Source organism: Scleropages formosus, chromosome 7 (assembly GCF_900964775.1).
Source record: "Scleropages formosus chromosome 7, fSclFor1.1, whole genome shotgun sequence".
Lineage (NCBI taxonomy): Eukaryota > Metazoa > Chordata > Actinopteri > Osteoglossiformes > Osteoglossidae > Scleropages > Scleropages formosus.
In genome coordinates this window covers 1,881,169-1,907,507 of record NC_041812.1, presented here as the reverse complement: position 1 = coordinate 1,907,507, position 26,339 = coordinate 1,881,169, and the positions used below count along the sequence as shown (strand labels likewise).

At 43.2% G+C, this 26,339-nt stretch overlaps 2 protein-coding genes across 10 annotated transcripts in view; both read left to right on the top strand.

The window, feature by feature from the left end:
• epb41l3a (erythrocyte membrane protein band 4.1-like 3a) overlaps window positions 1–20,106 on the top strand; it is a 68,258-nt gene extending 48,152 nt beyond the window's left edge. For 2 of the 8 annotated variants that reach the window (XM_029253725.1, XM_029253724.1), the window contains exons 13-26: window positions 2,545–3,114; window positions 4,838–4,891; window positions 5,990–6,028; window positions 6,418–6,483; window positions 7,005–7,190; window positions 9,295–9,372; window positions 11,267–11,608; window positions 13,647–13,766; window positions 14,303–14,380; window positions 15,214–15,342; window positions 15,730–15,828; window positions 16,252–16,332; window positions 16,599–16,714; window positions 19,005–20,106. In XM_029253725.1, the coding sequence (XP_029109558.1) occupies window positions 2,545–3,114; window positions 4,838–4,891; window positions 5,990–6,028; window positions 6,418–6,483; window positions 7,005–7,190; window positions 9,295–9,372; window positions 11,267–11,608; window positions 13,647–13,766; window positions 14,303–14,380; window positions 15,214–15,342; window positions 15,730–15,828; window positions 16,252–16,332; window positions 16,599–16,709 (1,953 nt within the window). In that variant the 3' untranslated portion in view covers window positions 16,710–16,714; window positions 19,005–20,106. The remainder of the gene's footprint in view (window positions 1–2,544; window positions 3,115–4,837; window positions 4,892–5,989; window positions 6,029–6,417; window positions 6,484–7,004; window positions 7,191–9,294; window positions 9,373–11,266; window positions 11,609–13,646; window positions 13,767–14,302; window positions 14,381–15,213; window positions 15,343–15,729; window positions 15,829–16,251; window positions 16,333–16,598; window positions 16,715–19,004) is intronic. The other 6 variants (XM_029253727.1, XM_029253726.1, XM_029253728.1 and 3 more) reach the window with 5 other exon arrangements.
• A 2,263-nt stretch (window positions 20,107–22,369) lies between these two features.
• On the top strand, window positions 22,370–26,132 carry zbtb14 (zinc finger and BTB domain containing 14). Of its 2 annotated transcripts, none has more exons than XM_018745103.2 (2): window positions 22,370–22,866; window positions 24,728–26,132. In XM_018745103.2, exon 2 carries the CDS (start codon window positions 24,742–24,744, stop codon window positions 26,077–26,079), a length of 1,338 nt encoding a protein of 445 aa, XP_018600619.1. In that variant the 5' UTR covers window positions 22,370–22,866; window positions 24,728–24,741; the 3' UTR covers window positions 26,080–26,132. The 2 variants fall into 2 exon arrangements, with proteins under 2 accessions (XP_018600619.1, XP_018600620.1); XM_018745104.2 differs by lacking the exon at window positions 22,370–22,866 and adding an exon at window positions 22,873–23,402.
• The last annotated feature ends 207 nt before the right edge of the window (window positions 26,133–26,339 follow it).

Genomic DNA, 26,339 nt, shown 5'->3' with positions numbered 1-26,339 from the left:
ACAACAGTGAACAAGGTTTAAGAATAATTCCAAGTTCTAAAACGAAGTATAAATGTAATAGATGGTAATAAAGGATTGATAAATGCACAGTCACATCTCATAACCTGATAACTCAGAGATTATCTAAGGGCTCTAGGGGTATAAAATGCTATTGAAAGTAATGTGTAAGTCCCAGCATCTTTGCAGGTCAAAATGTATTTGTGTCATTTGTGCTTTGATTTGAGTTCATGCAGGAGTGTCTGCAGGACGTATGACTTTTTGGGTAGAAGGGGATGGTTAAGACCCAAGGGCACCTAAGAAACAGTACCTATATGTGGGCTGCCAGATTTTTGGATAGTCCTTCTGTAGTCCCCCTAGCCCTTTTGTCTGAGGCCCAATAAGTCTGCTTCTAGGAGTGTAGATTATTCTCAGAGCAAACCAGCACAGTCCTGTCGCCTTTCACCTTGATGCTGGAGCAGCATAATGACAGCGACCTTTATCTCCTTTGCTGTAGCAATTGCAGTCTTCTGCAGTCATTACCATTCACAGCTTCCCAGATGACGGAAGTGACATTTGTGAATGTAAAATGGATTATTAATGAGTGAGGAAGATTTATTTATTTATTTATTTATTTTATTTTTTTATTTGAGTAATTGTTCTTGTCCCTAATTTAAGGTGTGCAGTAACAATGCTTACGAGTGCAGTTGTCCATCAATCACCAGTGTACTTCTGATGAAAACTGCACACACAGCTAGAAATCTAAAATAGGAGACCGGTGAAAAACAGAAGTGATTATCATTAAAAATATCCAGTGGCCACATAGAATTTGAGGTGGAAGAAAGCAGAATGTTTAGTGAGAGAGTAATTTATCAAATCTTTGTTATATTTATTTAAAACACATGGAAAAGGAACATCAGAGAACAGCGAACATCAGTCCAAAAGAAACACCAGTTAAACAGCTTCATGTAATGCAGTAATACTTCAGCACTTTCTAAAAAATGGAGCATTAAATAAAGTGGTGCTCTAAATGGTCATTATAATGGCATAATTGAAGTTGCAGTAGTGAAGGGTTATTTTTAACCTGAGACACAAATACAGTAATGCTCTATATTGTGTATAAAGAGCATGAGTAAACAGTGTAATATGAGTTTTGAATAACTGATGCACAGTATGCAATGTTGTATAATGAAAAGCACAATATGAAGGATTGTGAATGTAATAGATGAGAAAGGTCGCCTTACCTGTCTGTGAGAGGCAGTGGGGGGTGGTAGACGGCAAATGCGTTTAGTGCTGTGCAGTCCGGCTCTATTTTGCATAATCCATCTCAGTCACTAAAAACATGATTAACGCACATGTTTAAAATGCATTGAGACAAAAGCAGAAAAGAGGGGGTGATCACAAATGTAACAACGCTTTGTTCCACAGCCAGCGTGATACACCTACAAAACTTTTATTCATTTATCTGACACTTCTCTCCAAAGCGACTTACAGTGATTTACCCATTTATACAGCTGGGTAATTTTCACTGTACCAATTCAACGTACATAGTCCAAAGGTAGAAACTCTAACCACTATGCTGCTTGCATGTTATGTTGTACAGCAAGACCAAGACTTCTAATTAAACTGTAAAACATTTTCTAGAAAGTCATGAAGAACCCGAATGTTCACACAATGTGGTCGTAGCAGAGGGCTGATCACTGACTGCATGTAGCACACAGGTATTGTGCTCTCATTGGCTCCATGAATGTAAACAAAGATGTACCCTCTTGGCACCTTTTTACCACTTTGCAGTCATGACTACTTTTTATGGATTTTTATCTCTGTTTTTAAAGGGCACCAAGATGAAAAGTCTATACAGTGATTAGCACCATATGGGCTAATTGGGCTCTTGTGGTGTTTTAAGTGGGTAATGTGTTGAAATGGTGATGATTTAATAGGGAGCCTGTAATCATTTAGTCATTCAGACCTTATACCCAGTACACTGTCATTATTGACCATCAGTACAATTTACCTCTTTGTTTTTCTCAAATGAACATTTCCGAACTTATGATGCTGTGTTTGCGAGAAGGAGGAGGTTTGCTCAGAGTGAATAAATGAGGTTCAGGGACTCATTTCATTTAGTGCTTGAGATGTTTTCAGTCATTTTACCGTGTTGTCCTTTGTGCAGTTAGACCTGTTTTAGTGTTCGACAAGTACTTGAAATCCAGAGTAATGATAAAAGGGGCAAATAAACCATATAGTGAGAACAAATTAAAGATGAAATTGGAAGAAGATAAAAATTATATTATTAAAATTTGATATTAAGTCTCCCTTAATCATGTGTGTTTCTAAATCTGGAATTATTAGCCTTTGTGACATGGATGCTTGCTGACCCTGTTCCACTCTCATATAGACGATAATTGAAATGCGCTTTTTGTGTGTGTGCGTGTGTACGTGTGTGCGTGTGCACTTACTAATTAGTCTTCTTTCTTGCCCCTTTCTTGACCCCGTGCTGTACTTATGCGTGTGTGTGCTCCTTGCCATCTGCGTCCCTTCCGCTCTCCCCCCAACCGCCGCCCATCCCAGCCACCACCACGCACACTGCCCTTTGATCCCTTGCGCTCCGAAATGTCCCTGCCCTCCTCCCCCGTGTCATCCATGAAAGTCCGACGGAGGCACAGGGAGGGTGCCCGTAGGCGGGCTGCGTCTGTCAGCCCCTCGGAAAGCAATGGGGGCCGCTGCCGGCGCCAGGCCCAGGCTGACCGCCAGGCTGCCCTGTTGGAGGAGCAGGCCCGGCTGCTGTCGGCGCGCAAGCAGCGGCTGGATGGGAACAAGGGTGGCACCCTCTTCTCCTTTTCTCTGCACCTCCCTGACCTCTCAGCCTTTCTAGATGACGACGGCTACCTGACCCTCCCCGACCTGTCTGAGCTGCGCTTCCTTCCCAAGAGCATGCAGCACTTCATTCCCATCCGCTCACCTTCCCTCATCCCTTGCTTCCTCTTCATCTTCTTCTTCCTTCTATCCACCTCCTTCTCTGTTCCCTATGCCATCACCCTCTCCTTTCCTCTGGCTTTGTGCCTCTGCTACCTGGAGCCCAAGGCAGCCTCCTTGGGTGCCTCACTTGCCCAGGGCCTGAATGACAGTTCAGAGGAAGAGGTGTGTCCCCCGGCCTGAAACGCACTGCCACTGTATGACCACCCTGGTGCTTCGGTCCCGATCTCTGTCCGTGCTGTGTCAGTTCTCCTACTTTCAGAACCTCATCTCTGCCTTCCTGCTCCATACAGGAGCTACAATTTCAGATTGTTGAGAAAAAGCCACAGGGTCTTCCATTGTTTCAATACCTTCATTGGCTGTTTAGGAGGGTTAGGCACAAAGTTTGAATTTTCTACTTGAAAGAAATGTATGTAGAACATATGAAAACTTAAGGACACCTAAATATTTCAGACAAAACAATTGTTCGAATGACTTTCTAGTCTCCAGATAATTAAGATCGATTCTGTGTCCTAAACACCTTATGAACATGTACACAAGTTATTCAACAAGTTTTTTCCTGTAACACGCAACGGCTACATACCACACGTCTCCATTATATCTATAATATAACTCATTCACTTACTTTGTTTTGTGCAAAAACCGAATGCTGCCTTTTTCAGAGCAGCAGGTGGACATTTCATTTCCTTGTCATAGTCCCTGGTAACGTGGCATTATGTACTCTTGATAAGAATTCACTGCAGTTACCCTGTAAATTGTTTTAGGTTAATGGACTTTGTGCTGACCCTTAATCAGCCTGATTGTAAATTTGTCACATTTAGTGCCATAGACCGAAGCAAAATAACAGCTGCATGAAACAAACCTTCAGACACATTTTGTATTTGATGTGTAGGAGTTTCTCTGCATTGTGACTTGCCAAAAAGCCTGAATAACATAGTCAGACTGCAGCAAGAACTGAGATTGGGCCACTTTCATGCTGAACAAAAAAGCGTCTTTGGGACAAAGCCGTGCTGACGGCTCTAGCAGAGGACCACTTTGCAAAGGCCCAGGTGGTCTTTTCAGGGAGCAGCCCGGCGCCATGCACGCAGTGTCTCTCCCTGGCGGTCCAGTGCCCTCCCAGTGCTGAGACAGCTGCCAATTGGCTGCGTACAGAGCTGGGAGATGCATCCCTAATATCCCTGAGTTTTAGGGGAGAGTTTTCACTGCTTGAAATTAAAGAGAAGATGACAGCGAATGCAGATAGACTGCTGCACCTGTAGCCATGCGTACGGTGGGTAAAAAGGAGGGTCTGAAAGTCAGGTGACTGTTGAAGCAGCGTCATACCTGTTGACTTTGAAACTGTAAGGAACAATTGAGAATCTGATTTGTTATCTACACTGAGGCGGTCTCCTTCCAAAAGAGCAAACTGAGAAAAATGGCTTGTGAAATTGGACACGGCATGAACCCAAACTAAGACATGGACACCTGGCATTTCAGATGAAGTGCAGCAAAGAACTAGCTGTAAGATTAGCCTCCACACTGAATTCAGTCTGAGATGGCAATTCAGCTACAGCTTGTGACATCAATGGCACAAGTGCCCAAATGCATAAAACTTCCTCTGATGCTGTTTTTTTGTTTTGTTTTCTCCCTTTTGCTAATTTAGTTTGCTTGTTTGTTTGTCTTATTTCAGTCATTCTCTCATGCGCATTACTGCTCCAAATATATACATATATATATTATATATATATATATTGGCCTTGTGGAATCCCGTCACCTTGCCACAGTCCCATTCGTCAGTGTGAGTATGTGAGTTTTTGGGCAGACCAGTTTACGTGCACACCACTGACGAACTGGGTTTTCTCTCTATTCCTGCCTTCCTTTGGATGAATGGTATCGTTTTGTTGCGCAGACCGACAGCGAGCAGACAGACTTTGCCTGCGATGGGGAGACAACGGCCACTGAGGTTTGTATGCAGCCTGTTGTTAGGCACCCCCAGTCAATGGGTTGTCCTTGCAACAGTAGCTCAGTTCCTCTTGAGATGAAATTAATAGGATAAATTATAGTCCATGACAAGTTATTTATTTAATTTAAAATTTACAAGCCTTTGCAGCAGCACATTATTTCAGGTGCTCTTGGGCTGTGCTGGTTCATGTGTAACCATGGAGAAAAAAGAAACAATTGTCCTTCAGCAGTCACCAATGCAGAGGTGAATCAGTTAAAACAGCCCTCATCTCCTGTGTTGTTTTTGAGCGCACAGCGAGCGTAACTTGCATAAGACTAATCTTCTCACCACCTCTCAGGCACACAGAACTTGTAACATTATGAAATGTGGTATGTTGAAACATGTAATGTGCCTCCAGTGTATTCCTAGATGAAGAATAGTTCATTGAATGCTTGGTTATTTGATAAAGCTGAACCTGAACATTATATTGCAGCAGAAGCCTTTATTTGGAAGGTATTTATCTGGATTATGTTCCATTCTTTCTGTTGCCACACATGACTAATATTGGTGACTGGGTTCTTAAAATTAGAAAACCACTAAATATACGGTTGTTACAGGAGCTACATTATTTGTTGCAGGAAAATGTTCGGGTTCAGGCTACGTTTTATGCACAGTAAGAAATTTATGGCAGCTGATAAAATGCAGGCCATTCCTGTTTGTCAGTAGCTCATTTTTAACATCATCCTTTTTAATGCATGTGAAATTTATCAGATCCAGTAGCAGACAGGAGATCAATCAAACGCCAGTCCCCACAGCCCCCAGTGTAGCCTGCTGATACAAAGGAAAATAGAAGTACACTTTGGGGATCTTCTGCGGTCTTGAAAGAAGCATCCTCTGGCTTCAGCTTCCCAGAGCTGTGATGTGGAATCAGGACTCTGAGGAGGTCATACTGGAAATATGCTGCTGAACAGGGTTTATTTATTCTACCCTCCTATTATAACTTGCTTTTTGGGTCTCTGTGAGTGAACTGTGTGCCTGCTGCTGCAGGACGTGTCCATTTCTATACTGTTTCCTTCCCTAACATCCTTTCTCCCTCTGCTTACTGCCTCATGCTCTCAGTCGGACCAGGAGGATGAGATCTCTGAGATAAAGACACAGGTATTGAGGGCTCTGTCTGTCTCAGCCTGGCAATTCAAGCTTCACTTCATTTCACCGTGGGTCACGGACTATCAACATGACAACTTCATTCTCTGCACTGTTTTTGCCCCCCCCCCGCTTGCTCAGGGCAGCCCATCTTGAACACTTAGATGGAGGTGGTATGATGGTGGAGTAATCCCCTGTATTACTGTACAGTGGCCTGGCCTATGCAGTGGCAGGGTAAAATTTACAGTCTTAACAATTGGGCAGATGGCCCCAGGAGAAGAAAGTTCCAGAGGTGCCGTTCCTGTTGAGTGTTAAAAGTTAACAAGGACCTCGTGATGCACAGCTGTGGAATGAAACATAAATTGTGCTCAGATGTACATCTCCTCTCTTCTCTGTCTTTCCAGTATAGTTTCGTAAGACGAGTAAAAGGAGAAAATGTATTTGTCAAACACAGTAATCTGATGTTAGAGGTTGGTATGGGGTGACAGGAAATTGCATGCTGGATGGTTTTGTTTGAGAAGTTGAGAGTTGATGAATTCTAACTGCATGGAGACCCTATGTCTCTGGCAGATTCTTCTGAAGAGCAGCATTAACTGTGTGCATACTTCCCTCCCCAGCTGTGTGTCCCTGTGTCTTATACGTTTACATCTTTAATTTGCAAACACCCGTTTTGTCCGTGTGGTTTGTCTGGAATTTACATCACTCTGTTGGGTATGGTCATCTCCGTTTTAATTGATTTCCGTGAACTGCTTGTACAGCTTTCTTGACTTGAAACTTCATGGAGATGTGACAGGCATGAGATTTAAAAAGTTGAGGCCAGATTAACTTTGTTCGTATCATTAACTGTGTCAGGAGGCATTCTTACAGTGTGACGCACGCTTACTGTTCGTTTTGTGTGCTCTGTCAGGGGTGATGCTCATTACATTGTGTGGAAGTGTGTAGATCACAAACTGTCCCCTCCACCTCTTACCTTTCACCATTGGTTGGCCAGGAAACCGCAACCCCAGATGAGCTGCTGAAACGGCAAACCAATATAAGCGAATTAAAACGCTCGTTTCTGGAGACGGGCTCGGACACAGCCACGCTCACCGAGTGGGAGAAGAGGCTGTCCACGTCACCTGTGCGCTCGCCCAGGCTGGACGACGCCCCCATGATCGAGCCTCTTGTGCCCGAGGATGTAAGCGCCAGAGTGGTCTCAGAACACCCCGAGGCAACTCTACTCAGATTGAAGTTACACAGACAGATTAGTGCTATTGCGGGTTTCCAAGAGCAGCAGCCACATGGATTTACTGTATACAAGTGTAAAGTACGAAAGTACAAATGCTCACATGTTGCTTTAATTCACCGCGTGAAGCTGCTCTTTAAATTGAAACGCTCTATTCTGTATACAGTCGCTCAGTTTCTGTCTGAATCTACTAATACCTTCATAGTACTTTTCATAGTTACTCATCATGTGGGATACAAAACTCATTGTGTTAGACAACAGTGGACCACCAGGCAAGAGGGAGAGGATTACGTATTCTTGAGTCTTCGCTAACAGAGGCAATTGTCTGTCAGGTGGCTGATTAACTGCATGAAAAGTCAGATCAACATTTTCAAATACACTTGAGATGAACGTAACAGCCGTCGGCATTTTGTAAAAGCCTTTTGTGTATCATAAAGTAATTTTAATATTAAAATTCTGTATTAATAGTGGAGAAAAGGGGGAGAGACTACCCTCATGTGCATGAAGTCTCACAATAATGTTGACCGTTACAGAATATATAATGAAGTGAATGAGAAGGAAGTAAGGTGCCTTTTTGACACTACAACTTAAATACACAGTGAGAAGCAGAAGTATTGGGGCAGTGAATTAATAATGGTTATTTTTGTTGCATTTATGTGAAATTTGTATTTCAGATGAAAAGATGAATACAAGGCTGAAGTACAGAATGTCAGCTTTCATTTCTGGGTAGTATTTTTATACAGGTTAAACTGTGCTGGAACAATTATTTTCTGTTTAGTCTCCCACTTTGAGTTGAATATAAGTATTGGGACAAATGGGGGACAGGTGGTGTTAACTGCCCAAGTGTCCCCTGTTCCCTTAGTTGTGCACACACAAGGTGTTGAATGTGTCGAATTGGTTGTAACCAATGGAGTCTGAGTCTGGTTTTCATGTAAAAGGTAGAACCTAAGGTGAAAACTAGAAAGTTGACTGATGGAAAAACAAGCAATTCTTAAGAACAGATGAACTTATATGCCTGTTATAACCAATGCAGAGCATCTCAAAGAAATGTATTAAGAGCCTGGTGACACCTTCTTTGCCCTAAATCCTAGCTTTACTCAACTTCGGTTTGTTTTTTTAATGAAATTTCACTTAGTAATTTGTTTAAATTTATTTCAGTGTTTGCAATTAGCTATAACTGGTGGACGAAACAAAAAATGTCTAATGTAAAAATTTGAACCAATGAAAACACATAAAATTATCATTACTATTTAATAGGAAAATGCTTGCTATATGAAACACTTTAAACAGAAATAAAAGATGACATTCTGTATTTCGGCATCAAATTCATCTTTTGATCTGAAATACAAATTTTATGAGTATATAACAAAATGCTGCTGCTTTACATTGTAGGCTATTTGCATTTTCTGTCAAATATTTTTGTAATTATGAGGATGGGACTTGTGGTTTTGTAGGCTTATGGTAGCAAATGGTGCTTTTTAGTAAACACCCGAAGTCACATGTGTGGGTCACTTGACCTTCCATTGACACCTTCAGATTGTTTGTGTGTGATTGATGTGACATGGGAGGGTCCTTGAGAATGGGACCCCAGGAAATGTAGTACAGCACCTTCAGCTGCTTGGCTTTCAGTAAATCACCAGAGCTACCAGGGTTACCGTGGCTTCTCACCTGTGGTCATGGTCTTCAGAAGGAATGAACATTTATTCCCTTAGATATATCTCTTCTATCTATACTGACTGAAGAATGTCATTGCACTGGTTTTCTATATAACATTCTTCAAAATTACATGGTTTATTTTTTTACAAGCTGTCTTCACAGCAGTTATTCTTTCGTGATTTTTCTTTTTTTTCAGTCATGCATGTGTGCTCAGTAGTTTTATGTGTTTGTACACTTAAGATTTCTTGAATCTCAAGAACAGGTCACTTTATGAAATCCCAAAATGTATAGGGTATAGTTCAGGTAAATCTAGTTCCAATGTATTAGGAGTGTCTTGCTGGCCAGTAGTGATTGTTCTTAGTTTTATCTTTATTTGCTCAGTCTCCTCCTGTTTCTGCAGACCAAAGAAGACACAGTGGCAGTGGTGTTCGATGCCACGGAATTGAAGCCCATCGTCTCAGAAAGTAAACCCCTGAAGGTACGCAGCAACAAGTCGTGATCCCAGACACAGCTAACTACACGACACACTGCATACTCCACGTTGGGAGCACATGGTAGGGAGAGACGCACAGCAGCTTTGCAGTGACACCTGCCTGTTACTGGTGAGGACGTGCTGCCAACGGTGCTTCCGCTGTGCGTTGTGTGTCATTGTGAGCTGGGCTTTGGAGCAGAGCGGGGGGTTGGGGGTATCTGCTTTTGTCTTCGCCCTCAGGATCTCTAAATTAGACTGGGGAATAGGAGTCAGATAAGGGAGTGGATTATTTAAATAGCTAAGAAAAAAGATTTAGCACAGCGAGGAGGGGAGATACTACAGCCTACTTTTCACTGACTGCCGTTGTGCAACAGAAGTAAATCGACATGTTTCTTGCTCACTGTTAAAGGATTAATTTGATTTATTTCTTGATTCTTTTTAATGAAGCATACTATCATGTTAGAAAATTCAATAATTGTTAGCATTTTAAAATATAATCCCATGACCAAAAAGCATCAGCCTGACAAAGTTACATGGGGACAGCTGGTAGCAAAATGGTTAGAGCTACTGCCTTTGAACCCCAAGGTTGTAGGTTCAAATCCCACCTCTACCTGTATTGGCCTTGAGCAAGGCATTTACCCTAAATTGCTCCAGTAAAAATGACCTAGCTGGATAAATAATTGTAAGTTTAACATTGTAAGTCACTTTGGAGAGAAGCATCAGCAAAATGAATAAATGTATTATTTTTGAGTTTTATCAGAGAGCTATGAAAAAAATGGAATCTGCTGCCCTTTGAGTTTGTTGATTTATGTAGGTTCAGACAAGTGAAATGTAGCCATTTGTTCTGTAGCTGAGCCATGAGCTTCTCCCTGCTCTTCTGGGCACAGAACAGCTCGCTGTTCCCGCTGCAGCAGCAAACGTTGCTACCGTTTTGCACAGGTCCCTCCACACTGCGAGACCATTTAGTGGCTTTTTTGCACAGCAGCAGTGAGTTGCTAAAAGACAAACCTGAAGGATAGTTTTTTTTTGTTTTTTTTTTTTTTAAAGCTAGAAAAAGCTTGTTATTTGTTCCGTTCAGTAAGGATGCTTGTAGATTCAAACTGACTTTTTAAGTTACTTAAACATCCACTAATATTCCCCATGATCCCATGAGTAACTTTCAGGAGCCACGATTCCTATATGAATGGTATTTCAGGTGTTTGTCTCAGTGCTGAGGTGGTTGTGTCCTTTCTCCTGGACAGCTGTTTTATTTGAAGCCATTGCAAGTCTTCAATTTTGATGAAGCGGGTAGTGTGTAGGGGATCAAACTGATCCTTTTATTGCATAAAAAACAATTTCCCAAATGTCTCTAGTGAAGTCGTTTTAAAACACAAATATTATTCCATATTTTAGATTCCACTTGCTCACAGTCTGCCCGGTCAGTTTTCATACGAAGATCATATTTACATTAAATGTATAATTTAAGATTGGCTCTGAAAAATTTGGTTATTTTCCATTTATTCAGAAGCGCTTAGATCCATTCCAATCTGAAAAGTCTCATTGTGTTGCTCCTTGGGATTTTCTGTCACTTTTGCTTCAAACTTCTACATTTCAAACAATTAATCCAATTTTTATATCTCACATGTAGGATTCAGAGGGGAGGGTTACTGTAAACAAAATCCCTCCTAAGGTAGCAGAAAAGAAAATCATTGTCAGCCGTAACATAATAGCCGTGAGTAGCACTGCTTCTGACAAAGTGCGCGAAGGTGGGGAAATCTTTGAGGAAGTCCGCAACAACACAAAGTCCACAGAGGAAGAGGTTCAACAGAAGACCTACACCCTGGGGAAGTCCTATGACACTGTGTCTGGGAAAATTGTCACCATGACGACTCGTACCATAGACGACGACAAGTCTGTTCAGTTCACCTCGCAGGATGTGAGAAGGATGGCCGACAGGTCCTCGACCATCAAGATCATCCCTGTGACGGACGAGTATGAGTCACCGGGGCCCACGGCAGAGGCCAGGAAGAGCACCTTGATCGCCATCAAGGAGGCAGAGACGCCATCCCCCTCTGAAGCCCCGCTGGGTGGTTTCAGAAATGTGGTAATTGTGAGGTCCACTGAGGAGATGGGTGAGGTCAGAAGGCTGGAAGCAAGACTGCTGCAGAAGGACGAGGCTCAAAGAGAGGGTCCGGGGGAGCTGCAGCCCAGCATTACCACGGCTCACTATGTCGCCAAGAAGTCGCCCACGTTCAGACCGGTGGTATGAAATGAGTCCCAATGCCATCTTCCCTTCCACTTGCCATGAGCCCCTGCCCCGAGTGCCCCAACCACCGCATGGCTGAGGCAAAAGAGGGAGGGGGAAAAAAAAAAAAAAAACAGCCACAGTTGCCTGAGGGAAAAAAAAACATCACCACCAGCTGCTTGGCTTCTGTGGAAAATGACACAAATCCCTCTTTTGTGGTACTTTGTGTCGTCCAATATGCAGTTGCCGGACAGCAGCAGTTCAGTTTAATTTTATCTGCTTATTATTTATTTTCACCCCTTCATTTTGGCCTTCAGTTGGTGGATAACAGCTTCTGCTTCCAAGGCTTCACACAGCGGCACTCTTGCGAGGTGTTATGTCAATCTTGAATCGGCGATCCACGCTCCAGCTACTTGGCACTGCTTGAACACCCCCGCACTTTGACTTGTCCTCTGCTCTGTGCCTTTTCTCCTTTTCTCTTGCTGCTTTGCTTTTAATTTATTTCCTCTGTATCACTATTCATAAGAGATATTGGGAAGTTTTTTTTTTTCTTTTCCTCACTCCAGTATAACTTGGTGTAGGCCTTCTTATTACTACTGTAAATTGTGAAGCTTTTTGAAAACTTTGAAGTCATTTAAAAAAATGCAGCTTTCAGTATTTACATAGCTGCATGCGTTAAACTCCTTACATGAAGCACGACCGCTGTTCCCTCGTTCACCTATTTAATTGGAAATGCCTGAGAGAAATGGGACATGTTCTGTGCAGAGGTGAGCTCATTAAGGCACATTTCCTCATCTTGCTGTTCATGCTGCTACCACTAGTGTTCACCTGAACCTCTGCAGCATTGCTCACGATTATTGCTGCAACACTCTTTACACCGCGTACCGAAACCCAACGGAGCCCACGTCCGTCTTAACTGGATTGACTGGAGGGAGTAGACCTGTGCTTAACACTGCATCACACACAGTGGCTGCTGAGTCGCTGCTACCTCCTCCACTGCATTGCAGCTCTGCATCTGTGTGTGTGTGTCTGCGTGTGTATGTGCGCTTGCATGCAGCTGACCCCTGGAACTGAACCAGCAGAGAAGATTGAGTGTCTCTCTGTCTCTCTGCCTGTCTGGAATGCAGTGGTGCTGTGTCTCGTGCTTCCAAAACACATTTTAAAGTGGAACTGATAGTAGGACTGAGAGGTGTACCCATTCATGCAGCACTGTAGTAAACGTCTCATGAGTTTACAGCGCAGAAGTCATAGCCCTTACCTTGTGCAATGAGGCACGTTGGCCTGGTGCCAGGTAATGTTCCCTTCTAATCTAGTTCCCTTTTCTATGAGATGTATGTCGCTTTGGGGAAAAAAAAAGCATCTGCTAAATGAATAAATATAAATGTAGCCAACATGCTGTGTAGAAGAAGCTCATCCCTAAAGTCACAGTTCTTCCCATCTCTGTTGGGGGCCACCCTGCCCTAGGAGATGTGGGTTGTCCCAGTAACTACAGCAGGATCCACCGGTGTGCCAACGTTCCCAGGACTATGAGAGGCTTTTGTGCCCCCCCCCCCCGGACGTGTATGTTAACTTGTACACGGATTTACTGTGTTCGTGGAACTGCAGCAGCAGTTGTACAGCTCCTCCCCAATTACTGGTATCCCAGTTTCAGTAGTTTGTGCCTCACGTGTCGTCCTGAGGCTGAGAAAACCGTACCATGTTTTGTAGCCTTGTTACTAGTGCTGGCAGTATTCTTAGTATTCTTAAGTATTTCCCATTCTGACCCCTCCCTGAAACCACTGCCAGCCATTTCATTGCATTTTTGATGTGTGTTGCTCAGAGAACCCCAGTACCAAAGCCCCTGGAATAGTTTCTCAACCCCTGTAAAACCTGGGGTTAGTTTGGAGTCGGTGGTTTCTGTGTCAGAATGCGCTCTTATGAATAAGTCCAGAATTTCATTCCCCCCACCCCCCCATGTGTCTTGGTGTCACTAGAGATCTGTCTGAGCCTCTGTCCTGTGTGCTCACTGTCTGCCTTCCTTCCACTCTGTTGACTTTCCATTTCTCTGTCTGTTCAGCCTAAGCCGACCTTTGATGAGATGTCGCCGCAGCTAACCGCTCTTTTAGCATCTGCGAGAGGTCAGACCAGCTCAGTGGGATGGACCACCACGACTTCACATAGTCAGACCATTTTTAAGGTGGCCATTCTTTACTCTGGTCTGTGTGCACAGATAATCTGGAAGTTACACTGTTAGCAGTGATCTTTGCACTGTACACACTGAAACATGGCTTTGTACTGAGCCCCTTGTATCCTGTATGCAAATTTTGTCATGTTTAAGGCTTCTCTGTCCTTCCTTAATGTGGTTCATTAAGTAGCATTTTTCTGGTAGCGTTAGGTAAATAGGTAGAGACATGAATATATCATTCTAATCAGGGAAGAACTTCCGCTGTTTGTTTCATCACTGACAAATTGGTAATTCCACATCTTTTTTTTCCTTCATGCAGTATGTTGCTGCTTTCAGGACACCCAAAGGAACTTTTCCCTGTAAATTTAAAACCGATACAAAATGAAACATCTCCTTATGTAGGGCATCTCTCACTGACTTTTTTGTCCGGCTCAGCTCACAAGTGCATAAGTCTATGGGATTGCTGAATGGGCAGTGTCATGACATGGGGGGGGGAGGGGCTGTGTGTCCAGACGCCTGATGGCAGCATTGGCATCGCTGTCTTGCAGTCCACGGAGGAGGCAGAGGGGAAGGCGTCAGAGACTCTAGAAGCCCAGCAGCAGGCGGGAATGACATCTGTGTCACAGGTGTGCTTCACGGGCCAGTGGAGAACGTGCACGGGAGGGACTACATTGACACTGCTTGAGCCGCAGGTGCAGGGCAGGCAGGCAGGCCCCCAATACAACCCTCAGACACCCCAAGTGGGCTGCCCCACACACCCCCCTACACTGTCCAGCCTAGGCAACGGCCCTCTTTTGAGCTCATATTTAACCGCCAAAATGGGTCCTTTTGTTGACGTCTTTGCACATCAGTGTGTCAGCCAAGTTCTGCACTTCTCAGACTTGACCACATATTGGAAATTGTCACAAAAACTCAGATCAGCCACATGCTCAGCTTCTCTGTTGGCTGCACGGAGCTGCTGAAGCAGATTAGGGGAAGAGCATTTCCACCTGGAACACTTTCTGCCCCGGTCACGACAAGTGGGAAGAGGACATAACCTCTCAGGGAGCAGTGTGTGTGCTCTGAAATTCATCCAGTTCCGCAGAGGCAGGGCGATGTGCGCTTGAAACCAGGAACAGGCCGAAAGAAATATTCTTGTGTTCTCATGAGCAACTCAGTGAGCAGGAGCTGCATACCTGCTAGACAGTAAAGAAATCTGTATGATGCACAGTAAAAATTGAATCAGGTCATCTGTAATCTCAGTAGAAAAAAGACTTTGCTCGACTCCACACGTGTAGTACATTCTACAGCTTTCCAAACATAGACATTTCACTGTGATTTTGGAGATTCAGGTATAAAGCAGCTGATAGAAATTTTTTTAAAAAAAAACTACCTTCTTTTTCCCTATTCACTCATGTGATGAGTGAGAATTTACTCCACTGCTCTCACAGTCATGTCTGTCCACATTTTTCACTCGCAGTCCCCGGTGCTGAAAACAGAGCCTGTGAGTTTCAGCAGCACAACACAAGAGGACAAGGAGGAGTTTACCACGAAGGAGGTGCCAGTTGTCCACACAGAGACCAAGACCATCACCTATGAATCTTCAGTGGTAAGTTTCCCTGTGGGAAAGGCACACAACTTTTTGCCTGGTAATTGTTTACAGTTCTACCTTCTAAAGATCTATAATTAAACAGTGAATGAAGATGAATTACTATTAGAAAATCCAGTTATGGCTGGTAATGCAGGATTTATATCAGTACTTTTGTTTAATTGCAAACCTTGCAGTTAGTAAATAACTAAAAAAAAAATAATAATAATAATAAACCATACAAAGCAAGTAATTCCCATTATGCAAATAATGAGTACCAGTTTAACAAAAAACATAATTCTAATTGTGAATGTTGGGGATGAGACCTGTTACTTTAGACACTGAACACTTAACAAGTATACTGTGCTGATGTGTCTTTTTCTGCTTAACACCCCGCCCCCCCAACAGGGCGATGGCAGCGGTGATTCTGACCCCGGAATTCTGATGAGTGCCCAGACCATCACTTCTGAAACGACAAGCACCACCACCACCACACACATCACAAAGGTCAGAGGTCAATGGGTTCTCCTGTTTTGCCCCTCTTCACATTACACAGGTCAAGGAGCTCCATGATGAGCTGGTAGATCAAATGTCATACATCAGTCTCCTTTTTCTCACCAGTTCTTAGCATCAGTGGCTATAACTGCTTCAGCTTTGACAAATGCCTCTGGCGAGAACATAGCAACATGTTTCTGTGAGTTAATGAATCACAAAGGAATTTGTGAAGTTGGTGGTAGGTGTGGCATGGTGCTTAAGGACTTGTAACGTGAAGGTTGCTGGTTCAAGCCCCAGTTCCCTGCTCCTTCTGCAGTGCACTTGACCAAGGTACTTCTCCTGAATTGCTCAGGTGAAAATGCAGAGCTCTACATGAGTCCTGAAGGTCATGTAATGGAAGAGTGAGGTGATCGACAAATTGTTTTCTTCCTAAAGACTGTGAAAGGAGGCATCTCTGAAACGAGGATTGAGAAACGAATCGTCATCACTGGGGACGCAGACATCGACCACGATCAGGTAACAACTCTCCCACCCACCCTTTCCTTGACCCGTCCAATGTATGATCGTCTTTTTTCAATAGTAACACTGAAGGGAAAGAGGAAAAGTACCGAGTTAACGGCTCCTCCTTCCCCTGCCCTTTGCATTTGTTTCATAATTGCCGTAATTGGTTGGTTCTCCCTATTGAATGATGTGCGTGACGTGTTAGGGGTTCTCCTCCCTGCCTCTGATCATGCCCGTTCCGCCTCCTCTCTGTCTCCCGGCACGCGATCCCCTTGAGCTAGGCGCTGGCTCAGGCCATTAAGGAAGCCAAAGAGCAGCACCCTGACATGTCAGTGACCAAAGTAGTGGTACATAAAGAGACAGAGATCACGCCCGAGGAGGGGGACGAGTAAAGCAGGTAAGAAGGCTGCGGTCGGCTTGCGGGCAGGGCCACTACCACTCCCACCCTATCCGTTCCACCCCTCCAGTTCCGCAATCCTACCTGTCTGGTGTGACGAAACTCACCCCTCCCACTGGCAACCAGCTCGACTCATACGCTACTGACCAGCAGCTTCTATCAGCTTTCACTTCTCTGCCTATTGCTCTGCTGACAGGACTCAACACTAATCTTACCATGGTCAAATTATATTTGCAGCTAATGTAAGCAATGTATGTAGAAGAGTAATACTACTGCTGTCATGGCCCACATACCTTACAGCGAACAATCCAAGGCCACCTGATTTCCACCAATACAGTTGCAGCACATTCATGTGGTCCAGCACACCTTCTCCCGAATGAAACACTTCAGAATTATTTATGCAGTGTTTTCAAACTGCTGCTTTTCTGAATTGCATTTTGATACAGATCACATTTTCTCCAGCTCAGTTCTAATTCCATGAGCCTTTAAGCAAAACATTGTTTACGAACAGAATTTACTCTAATAGTAATGGTACATTGTGTACAAAAGGCAGACTGCTCCTACTTTTTAACCATGGCTGATAACAGGTTTGAGAAAATTCAAATAGGGAAGCGCTGCATATAGTGCTGTACGTGAGGCCATAAAAAGTAAATAAGTACATTAAAGTCGGCCTGCTGTTCCACTGAACAGTTCTGAAGGAACTGGATTTGTAGATGGATCTGCCACTCAGCTACACTGTATTATTACTTTTCATGAAAAGAAATGACCTAAATACAGGGGTTGGATACAAACTGTGTGCAGTGGAGTGGCTTTACCATGGTCTGCTGTATTGGTGGATACCAAATCTGTAAACCCTGCTGAAAAGATGGCTTAAATCTGTGCTTGGTTATGTGTTTAAAAAAACAAAATCTGTTTAAAAAACCATTGCAATAAAATTGACTGTGGTGCTGCAGTTTTCTGTCCTGTAAAGTGTACAGGAATTACTGGCTAATGTGGCTGACCTCAAGAGTACATGGAGTCCAAAGCGTTTACATCTGAGTCTTTCTTTTGGCCAGTGGGGGGGGTTTTTAGGATTTCATTTTTATCTGCATGGTGTGCTGACATGCCCCTGCTGTCAAAACGCAGATTCTGCTGTGCCCAGGCTCAGCTGTTCCATTACCAGATGGAAACATGTCGAGACGTGGAAGCCATCCCCACGCTGGTCTTCCCTACACTGCTGCTCACCTGAACGAGCGAGCACTAGTTAACAGGGGACGTGTTTTTTATTTTATTAAAAAAAAAAAAAAAAAACCCAAAAAAAACCCCCACACAATCAACACTGGACCTATTGGAGATGGACAATGTCTGAAAAATACACACCATGACTTATACAGGGCTGGAGTAAACATTTACCAGCTTTCAGCAGATCAATAGTTTAATCAGGTTTGGGGTATTCAGTTGTGGGAATATCCATCAGAGAGGTAAATTGCATCATTAAGTCACATGTCAAACTAAGTCATTCTGTGTGCACATTTTTGTGTAAAGTTACCATCTGAAGTGTACAGCGTCCCCTTGGTACAGGCTGACGAGCAGCGCATGTGTGGCGAGCCACTGTAATTGGCATGTTTTCATCAAGAGCCTTAAACGAGCTTGATGGAACACGGGTCTTTCCATTAACCATGATTTCCATGGCTAATTTCTTCTTTCTCAAATAGCTTCTACAGCGATACTATGAAAATACATGTACATCCAGTGTGAATATGAGTAATTGCATTTGCTTTGAATGAGAAAACCCATATTCTTTGGGCCTCTGGTGTTTCCTGCTGCATCATGCTTTTCACTCAGATGCAGAGTACTTTCATTTGTCGAGACGTGGGGAAAGTCTCTTTCTTAGCATCTGGGCTGTGTAAACTTATCAGTAGGAAATGAGCCCAGCGAGAAGCCATCTCTTCAGTGTGCTTGCATAAAGCTTTTTGCTGCTTTTTGGTTCTGTATTTTTCAATGTCTTTATTCTATCTGCATGAGGATTTAGTCTTGCATTGCGTGTTAGATTTATAAAAAACAGTATTACTACATTGACTGTCTGTTGTGACCCAGTCCTGTTTTGTTGCTTAAAAAAAATAGCCGATTGTGACAATTTTTCATGTGTAAAACACTCCCCTTTCTGGAATGCCACTGGCTACAATAGTGGCAGCAAAGTCTGGAAATGTGAGCAGTGAAGCCCTTAACAATATTCCCATCCAGTTTTCTGTTGCTCTGCACTTTTGCCCATCTGTCTGTGCTAATGAACTCTCTCCATCTCTGCTCCTAGGACTGAGGCCTGTGCTTCAGATACTCTCCTTCACTACTTAAAGAATAAAGAACACCCAAGAGGAGTTTACTTTGACTTCGGCGCCAACACGCATTAACGGATATTTTACTGCATTGAATCACTATAGGACTAATCAACTTCCCACTCTAATCGCCCTTAAGAACACCGGCTTATGTGTTTCCAGATCACGCTGATCCATCAATGGGAAAATGCATATTGCATGACAAAGAAGCAATGGTGCATTTTTTTTTAAAGAAAATAAATTGTAGAAGGAAAAAAATAATATAACTGGTTCCTATTTCACATGCACGTTTGAACAATAGGCAGACATACTGAAGGGGAAAACAACTTTTTATTCACTGCCTTATGAAGTAATGAGTTAAAAATATAATTTATGTAGCTTCATTTTATTTATGTGACAACCTTTCACTCCAAAATTAATATAGGCTTTATGAATATGAGCGCACAATATTTAACCATTCAATAGATGTGCCAACCATATTGCCAAGATCCTGTTTCCTCCCTCCATTGTTTCATTTACTTTAATCCTGTTGCCTGCCAAACAAAAAATGTAAACCTTGAAGTTTAAAAGGTCTGAATATAACACATATGTACATTTTGCTTCTTAGGCAAGTCAAATATTCAACCACAATTCTGTCTTGTTTTTTACCAATTTATTTTCCTTCTTAATTGTTCTAACAATTTTCCACTAAATTATCTCAGATTGATGGAGAAAGCTTATCGTTCACTCATTACTGTTCGCCAATAAAAGAAACTGACGCTGTTGCTTAAGGAGCTGTGATGTAGCTGTTGTCCCAAGGTGGGGACATGCAAATCTCCAGAGCCTCCCCCACCCCCCCACTCCACTCAGTCTGCCGGGCACGGCTGAGCCTTAAATCGTACAGGGGAGACTGTTTGGTCTGACACCAGGTGTGTGAATGTGTGCTCTGTCCCACTGTTAGCTGGCAAATAGCATCCATGTCAAATGTGTTTCCACATTAGTGAAATAAAAGTGGCAAATGCATTTTGTGATTTATTTTGTCTTTTCTTTTTAATAAAACTATATTGATGAAACCATCAGTCATTCTGTATTGTGTGGCAATTAAGGCCAGATAATTATGAACAAATGCAAATAGCACTTTTCCAGCTAGACAAAAAGGTGTTAAGATAACTTGCAGATGGACAAGAGGGTCAAAAGTGACAACTAATTTGTGAAATGGGTTTTTGACTTACTGTAGGACAAGTATCATCAACATTCAAAGAATTTTGAAAAACATGCAGCTAAGCTCATAACTGGGGGGGTGGGACTAAAATCATTGTTTTATCAACAAATTTGAGGAATAACTGATCTGATTTCTGGTTCAGTCTGAAAGGCTTCGCAGGGTGGAAATTGCCATAGCTAATGGACATGGCAGTCAAATACATGCAAATGAAAATGTTTTGTTCAGAAAAAGTGATGGCCTCATCTAAAAATAATTCTACCATGTACAGAAAGTCATTACACTTTTAAATGCCTAATTTTTTTTGCATAAGTTTACAGTGGGGGGGGGGGGGGGGTCATTCAGAATTGTAGGCTGTTTATCAGTATGCATTTAGATACTGAGCTTGTGAAACATTTATCAAAGTCCTACAGTCAATCTCTTCCAGTCTTATTCTGACGTATACTCAGCTCCTCATTTGGGCTCCCATGCAACAAAAAGCTGCTTATGAAATAGCTTATAAAAACACACTCTGTATAGAGCAACTTTTTACTCAATGCAACAGCACATTTGATACAACACGTATTGTCTTTTTCATGATGTCTTATGTCACATTTTGGAACAGAGATGCACGCCTGGTACCTAAAACCCAAAAGGCTTTTGTCTCTCAGCGAGGACTGGAATCTGTGTCAGTTTTCCTTCAGTCACATTTCTTCCATGACAAAACCAGCCATTTCCCTCCTGTCACACTGACAATCTACCAATCAGGATCACTGATTAAGGTAACTATAAATCACAAATGGAAAAACTAAATTCAATACCATCAATTCAACTGGCATCATTCTCCAAAACAACTTATGATTTTAAGATGCTTACACTGATTTACTGATTGGCAGAGAGTAGCACTGCTGTTTCACAGCACCTGGGTGGTGCAAGACAACGTGGGTTCGATCCCTGCTCAGTCTGTGTGGAGTTTGCATGTTCTCCCTGTGTCTGTGTGGGTTTCCTCCCACAGTGTTCAGGTTCACCCATAGTGTGTGTGTGTGTGTTCCACTGATGTATGGATGAGTGACCCTGTGTAAGTAGTGTATCTAGCAGTGTAAGTCACTGTGGTGAATAAGGTGTGTGGGCTGATAACACTACATAGAGTTCATTGGAAGTCGCTTTGGAGAAAAGCATCTTAAATAAACGTTAATGCAAGTACCTTGCTCAGGAGGAACATAGATTCTAAGCCGAGTCCAAAACTAATACTACATTTTAGAAATACACATGCAACTTTTAACCTGATATTTACATTGAAACAGCTTTAGTAACATGAATACCCTTACACCGATGTAAATAAAGCATTACCGTTGCAATCAAAGACTTTTGTGACACTTTCCCCTCATTCTTTGTCGAATATGACACTTGGGAGATGTCGTAACCTATGTTAGGGTTGCAGGCCACACTTTTCTAGTGCCAAACAAGTTACACTTCAGAGTGCCTCTAATGGCTTAGTGTCTGTACTCTGCAGCATTGAAGACATGGGAAGTGATCTTGTGAACTTTTCATTCATCAGTGTAAACATTTGTAATATAAACTGTCTCCATCCTATCTACTTCCAAGGTATACCATGGACTGCTGTGACCCTGCACTGGAAAAAGTTAGATAATTTAAACATTTGACATACAAGCCAGAAATAACAAATATAAAAACAACAAATATAAAATGTTGATATTTCCAAACACAGAAATACCTTTCATCTAGGTAACAATGAGACATTTTTGCCCTACAACCAATTGTTTTCCATACGAAATAATTCCAGCCCCATCACAACTGTTAATTTACATAACTTGGTCATTTCACTTCACGAAGGAACACCTGTATGTAGTAAATGGCTGTACTATACTACACTTCACTGCATGATCAGGTAAATAACTTAAGTTAAACAATTTCCTTCAGGAATCATTCAGCTCAGTCAACGTCATATCAAATTCACAATAATCCTTTTCCCGGCTTGGGGAAAAAAAAAAAAAAAAAAAAAAATGAATTCAATTTAAATCGACATTTCAGTATTTAGTCATTTTTTTAAATCCGTGACTGAAAAGGTGTGAATGTTTAAAAAAAAAAAAAGTCTAAATAACTAATATTTCTATTTATATACGCTTGAATCGTATGGGATGTTCACAATGAACCCTGGAGTCCGTCTCTGTTGGTCATTTAAGTGCAACAGAATTTACTTAAAGATTGCACTATTTCAGGAAAATGTTCAACGTTAATTTGTCATGCTGAAAAGCGACCCAGTTACCATGGTACTAAGACATCGTCCATATTCCACAAAATGACGTTCGTCCCTCTATGTTTTTGGCTGGGAGAGAGGGCCCCCTACTGGGCTGCGTAAGTAGTGGTGATGAGATTTACAAAGGACACAAAAACGTATATCTGGAATCATGAAACGCACTTCAAAATTGTACACCACGCACATGCAAGAACTGCAGATGTTATCGTCAATTTAGAAGCGCCACTGACGGACCGTATAAATATTCTTCTGTGCGATTAATTATATTAAGCCCGTGACGTAAGACTGACGTAAGGCTATACGACCGACCGCGCTCCCGCGACGCGCCCGTTCCCGCTACCCAGCCATTCAGACGGACTGCGCATGCTCTACCGAAGGCAGAAATGTGAGTTGAATCTTAAGCAATTGTAACGGCAATTTGTTAAGGAAGTGGGATTCTATGTAGTTCAGTTCGAAGATCGTAGCGTTTAAGTTTAACAATCGACATGGAGGTACACCCATCTATAATCTCGGTAGTTGAGTCAAACGGTTGTGAGCAGGCATGATGATGATCGCCTCACGCGGAGCTCTCCCGTTCCCCCAGTAGTGGCTACGTATTTGGACCTCAATTTTAACGTCCGTTAAAGTCAGTGTCACTCGGGAGAGCCGTGTTTTTCGGTGTAGAGCCCACTTTTCGGATGACTATTGCTCAAGTGGAGGTTATGCCGCCGTTTCGTTTCCATCGGCCGCCATTTGCAATCCGCTCTGCGTACGCGCATTGTCACTGGGTGCTCGAGCCAGCGGCAGTTCCGTGCCTGCGCAGCGCGTTCTTCCGCCAATGCTCGTCCTCAAGCTAATACTGCACAAAGTATTTATTCCTTTTTTTGCTTTGCTGACATTTTTCACAGACTTTGCTAAAAAGGGCACACATTTTCAATACAGGTAAGCACGATATTTTTTGCGCGAGAGTTACCATAGTTCAGTAAGCCACTACAGTGGGCTGAGATGCCTGCGCGCTCACGATTTCATTAGAAGCTCGAGTTCGTCTCTAGGAGCGTTCATGGCTGCTCGGGCATGTTGCAGTTCTGGCGGGTACTGTAAGGCACAGTGAACATACTCCCGTGCACTAACAAAAAGCCCAGAAAACAAGGCTTCGTTGCACAAGCAAGAACAATTAGCCAGCCGGCCGTGCCGAAAACATGCATTGCGTCCCCAATAGTGGCTTTTTAGAAAAGAAAACATTGGGCGGCTTTTCAGTTTTTTTTTTTTTTTTTTTATATTACAGAAGTAGCTAACGCTGGCTAACCAGCAGCCAGAAGGGATAAAATGCCACAACATACAAGAATAATTTCCCAGACGTGACAAGTTAACGGCGCGCCAAGTAAACGGTTATTTACAGCATAAACACAGACTGGGTAGCGAACAATACAACACGAACACAGGCATAGCAGGAGAATTGGCGCCATTAGAAACCCCCCGTCTCGTGCTCGACCCTCATTGTCTTACTCCTCCACGGCGGTAAACACGACACAGTTACTCCGCTTTGCACTTCCACGCGCATTACTTTAGCCGCCGCCCGTGACTGTCGCGATCGCAGCCTATTCGTGGCGTTATAAAGTCGCGTGCGTGCGGGTTCCCGGGCCGTCCTTCCGGCGCGAGACCGCCGCCGCTCTGCACGCGGCCAGAACCCTAGCATGCGCGCGGTGTGCCCGATGCGCGCGAGTGAACGCCGCGAGCCGTTCTCGTGCATTCTCACCTGTGCCCTGTCGTTACCGCGCGCTCGCCTGGATTTTGTAGCCGTTGTTGTATTTAACTGTTAACTGCACACATTTTCACTCATAAACTGGCTCGAAACGATCGAAGTGACGTTGAAGCTGCAATTTATTATGTTTTTCTTCAGCTTACCGAGTTTAAGTTTGAGCCTTAGCCAGGCAATTCAGTTGTGTACATAAATGAAATGAATTTTAAAAAATATTTATGTACTCATGGAGAATTGTGCACTTAACATTAGCGAAGCCTTTTTGCTGTAACTTTTTCTGTCAGTAATGTTTCTTTTGGAGTTTCTCATAGTGTTTTTAAAACTTTATTTTCATTTAGTTGAAACTGAAAACGTGTAGTAATTGAATAATGTGATCATAATAATTAATAGCACACTCAGTGTACTGAACTTTTCTTGCTGCGGTAATATTAGTTGTGTGTCTTTCGTGCACATAAAGTGATTTCCTGAAATATTTTTATATTCTGTGTGTTTTTATTTTTTATTTAAGGAAACCTTTACAACATGTCAGAGACCATTAAGTATGTTGACGAAGAACACAAAACCATCTTTCTGAAGATACTTAACGAACAAAGACTGGAAGGTGAACACTGTGACATTGCTGTGGTTGTTGAAGACGTAAAATTCAGGGCACATCGTTGTGTTTTAGCAGCTTGCAGCAATTACTTCAAGAAACTTTTTAAGAAACACGAGGTAGACAATTCCTCTGTCATAGAGATCGATTTCATCCGCTCAGACATTTTTGAAGAGGTCCTGAACTACATGTACACAGCCAAGATATCTGTGAAGAAGAAAGATGTCAATTTGATGATGTCTTCAGGTCAGATTCTTGGCATCAGGTTTTTGGACAAGCTCTGCTCACAGAAACGTGATATGTCTCCACCCGAGGAGAAGACTGATAGCGTAAATGCAAAGTTTGCCTACGATATCGTGAAAATAACCATTCCAAACGAGGAATCTCAAGAGAATCGGGATCAGGAGGTGCAGGTACTTGGGGACCACGAGGAAAATCCGACGGATGACATTGTTGAGGAGCCAAACTCCAACCAAGACTTGGAGAAGTCTCCCAACAGTGCCTTGAGGGTGCAGGAAGCCATTCTGAAGGAGCTGAGTGCTGCTGAGGAGGTTCACAAAGTTGGCTGCTACGATCAGGAAGTAGAAGCCATGGAGGCTGAGCCGAAGGACTTGGGGTCACACGCCACCCAGACTCTGACATTTGCTGACAGCATGGGCGAAGTCAAAGACGAGCAACCACCGGGGTGGACCACTGCAGCCAGCGACATGAAATTTGAGTACTTGCTATACGGGCACCGAGAGCAGCTTGCTTGCACGGTGTGTGGCAAGACCTTCATCGATGAGAATCGTTTGCGGAAGCATGAGAAGCTCCACTCTGCTGAACGGCCCTTCATCTGCGAGATATGCACGAAGGCATTCACCACCCAAGCCCACCTCAAAGAGCACCTGAAGATCCACACAGGCTTCAAACCATACCGCTGCGACGTGTGCGGGAAGTCCTTCATCCGGGCACCGGACCTGAAGAAGCACGAGCGCGTCCACAGCAATGAGCGACCGTTTGGCTGCCAGATGTGCGACAAGGCCTTTAAGCACAAATCGCACCTGAAGGACCATGAACGGCGGCACCGGGGCGAGAAGCCCTTTGTGTGCGGTGCCTGCACGAAGGCCTTCGCCAAAGCCTCGGACCTGAAGAGGCATGAGAACAACATGCACAGTGAGCGGAAGCAGCTGCCCATCGGCGCTTTACAGAGCGAGACAGAGCAGCTCCAGGCTGCCGCTATGGCGGCTGAGGCCGATCAGCAGCTGGAATCCATCGCGTGTTCGTAGCCCTGAGCGCCAGCTCCATGTGGGCCTGCCACTGTAATATCCTTAGAACATAATTTTCTTATTTCATTTTGGAAAATTCTCTATAAATAAAGCGTTTTTAATGTTAAATTTACTCTTATAAGAAAATTTGTATGTCTCAGACTTCTTTCCTTTTAAGTTTTGGCTTAGTTTTATTGTTCAGTGGTAAGATTTACTCATAACGTTTTAAGTGGAAGAGGAGTTTGGTCTCTGACACAGATCATACCAAAGCTGTGCGATAT